Consider the following 1,821-nt stretch of genomic DNA (forward strand, 5'->3'; position numbering starts at 1 on the left):
CGGCTGTCGAGTTGGTGAGCTCTGGTGATGGAAGTCATGCCCCTCTTTTAGGATTTGGAAATATTCATTATATCCTTAGATAATAGAATATTTTACTTTTTCTTAAGGGAAGTGATATGTATTGGAACACTTCCTCTTTCTCTCGGATCTAGGGAGACTCCTTCTTGCCCAAGATGGTTACCTTTAAATGAAGATTTCCATTTATCCTAAGGTAGGATAAATCACTCGGCCTGGAAGCTGGAACCGGGGGCTGGGACCAAGACCCGGGGGCTGTAACCCGGAACCTGAAGGCAGGAACCCGGAAGCCGGAAGATGGAGTAATCTCTTCATGGAATATTTTTCCCCAACAACGAAGACGGCAGTGACTCCGAGATGGAGGACAAATAGGAGACAATAAAAGCTGCAAAGGTTTCAGAGTCCACCATAACCGCCTATCTTGAGCGAGTATTCTCCAAGAAATTTGATGCTATCCAGTCAATGGTTGAAAGACTTCCGGGTGTAGCTCCTCCCATTCGGATAAGCAAAACCAACTCCTACGCTGACACTCCTTTCACGGACGAAATTGCGCTGATTGAGATGCCGCAGAATTTTTTCTTCCCCAACATGAGGATGTATGACGGTACCGGCGATCCAGACAACCATGTCGCCCAATACAAGCAACAAATTCTCACTGTAGCAATCCAAAGGGAGCTGAGGGAAGCAACCATGTGCAAGGGCTTCGGTTCAACCATAATCGGGCCTGCTTTGCAGTGCTATATCAACCTACCTAACGGATCGATACGCTCCTTTGCGACCCTCACAGACAAGTTCGTGGAGCAATTCGCGAGTAGTAGGAGTCTGGAGAAAACCTCTGATGATCTCTACAAAATCCTCCAAGACCGATCTGAACCGCTATGTACGTACATAGATCGCTTCAATCAGGAGAAGGTAGCCATTCCCGAATGCAATGCTTCCACAGCAATCTCGGCCTTCAAAAGGGACCTGCTCCCCAACGGAGACTTGTATAAGGAGCTGACGAAGTATCAATGCAAAACCATGGATGACGTACTATACCGAGCCTGGGCACATGTTAAGTGGGAAGAAGACGTCACGAGTCGAGCCAAAGCTCAACAAAAGCAGGATCAGAAGGTATCCAAACAGACGAAAACTGATCGAGACGAAGGATCCCACCAAAGAAAAGAGGCTGGAAGCAGGAACCGGGGCATGTATCAAAATTCACCCCTGAAGAAAGCCGAAGGAATGAGTGTATCTACGTGGCCCTCATCAACGTGGCCCGATATCTCTCACTTGGCTATATCAAAACCAGAGCTAATCAAAGTTCTGAGGCAGATGGGCCCACAGGTCAAGTGGCCTCAGAAGATGAAAGCACCCGATTCTTCCTGGAACCCAAACCGGCGGTGCGACTTCCAAAACGACCACAGTCACAAACCGTAGGGCTGCGTCGCACTAAGGATCGAGGTCAGCGAGCTACAGAAGAAACGACACCTTCGGGAATTTCTTTCCGATAAAGCCAAGAATCGCCTCAACAAGGAGGCTAACAATCATCCCACTAAAGTTGTTCCTGCTTCGCCTCCCAGACAAGATAGGGTGATCCACGTCATCTCTAGCTGCTCTGAAGTAAGCAGTATAAGTCACGCAGCCACCAAGAAGAGCACACTAAATTCCAAGAACCACTACAAGAAAACACATGCTTAGCGAGGAAATTTTACGAGGAAAAACAATCCTCGTAAATTTACGTCGATTTTACGAGGAACTTACGTGGAAAACTAAAGTCATCGTTATTTCCTCGTAACGTAACGACAAAAGTGTTTCGTCGTAAAG

General features: G+C 47.3%; 1 protein-coding gene across 1 annotated transcript; it reads left to right on the forward strand.

Annotated features, from left to right (window-relative positions):
* Nucleotides 1-477: 477 nt before the first annotated feature.
* LOC125582336 lies at nucleotides 478-1,434 on the forward strand. The gene has a single exon (XM_048748980.1). The coding sequence runs from the start codon at nucleotides 478-480 to the stop codon at nucleotides 1,432-1,434; it is 957 nt and encodes a 318-aa protein (XP_048604937.1).
* Nucleotides 1,435-1,821: the final 387 nt, after the last annotated feature.

This window comes from Brassica napus, chromosome C2 (assembly GCF_020379485.1).
Source record: "Brassica napus cultivar Da-Ae chromosome C2, Da-Ae, whole genome shotgun sequence".
In the NCBI taxonomy this organism is placed as follows: Eukaryota; Viridiplantae; Streptophyta; class Magnoliopsida; order Brassicales; family Brassicaceae; genus Brassica; species Brassica napus.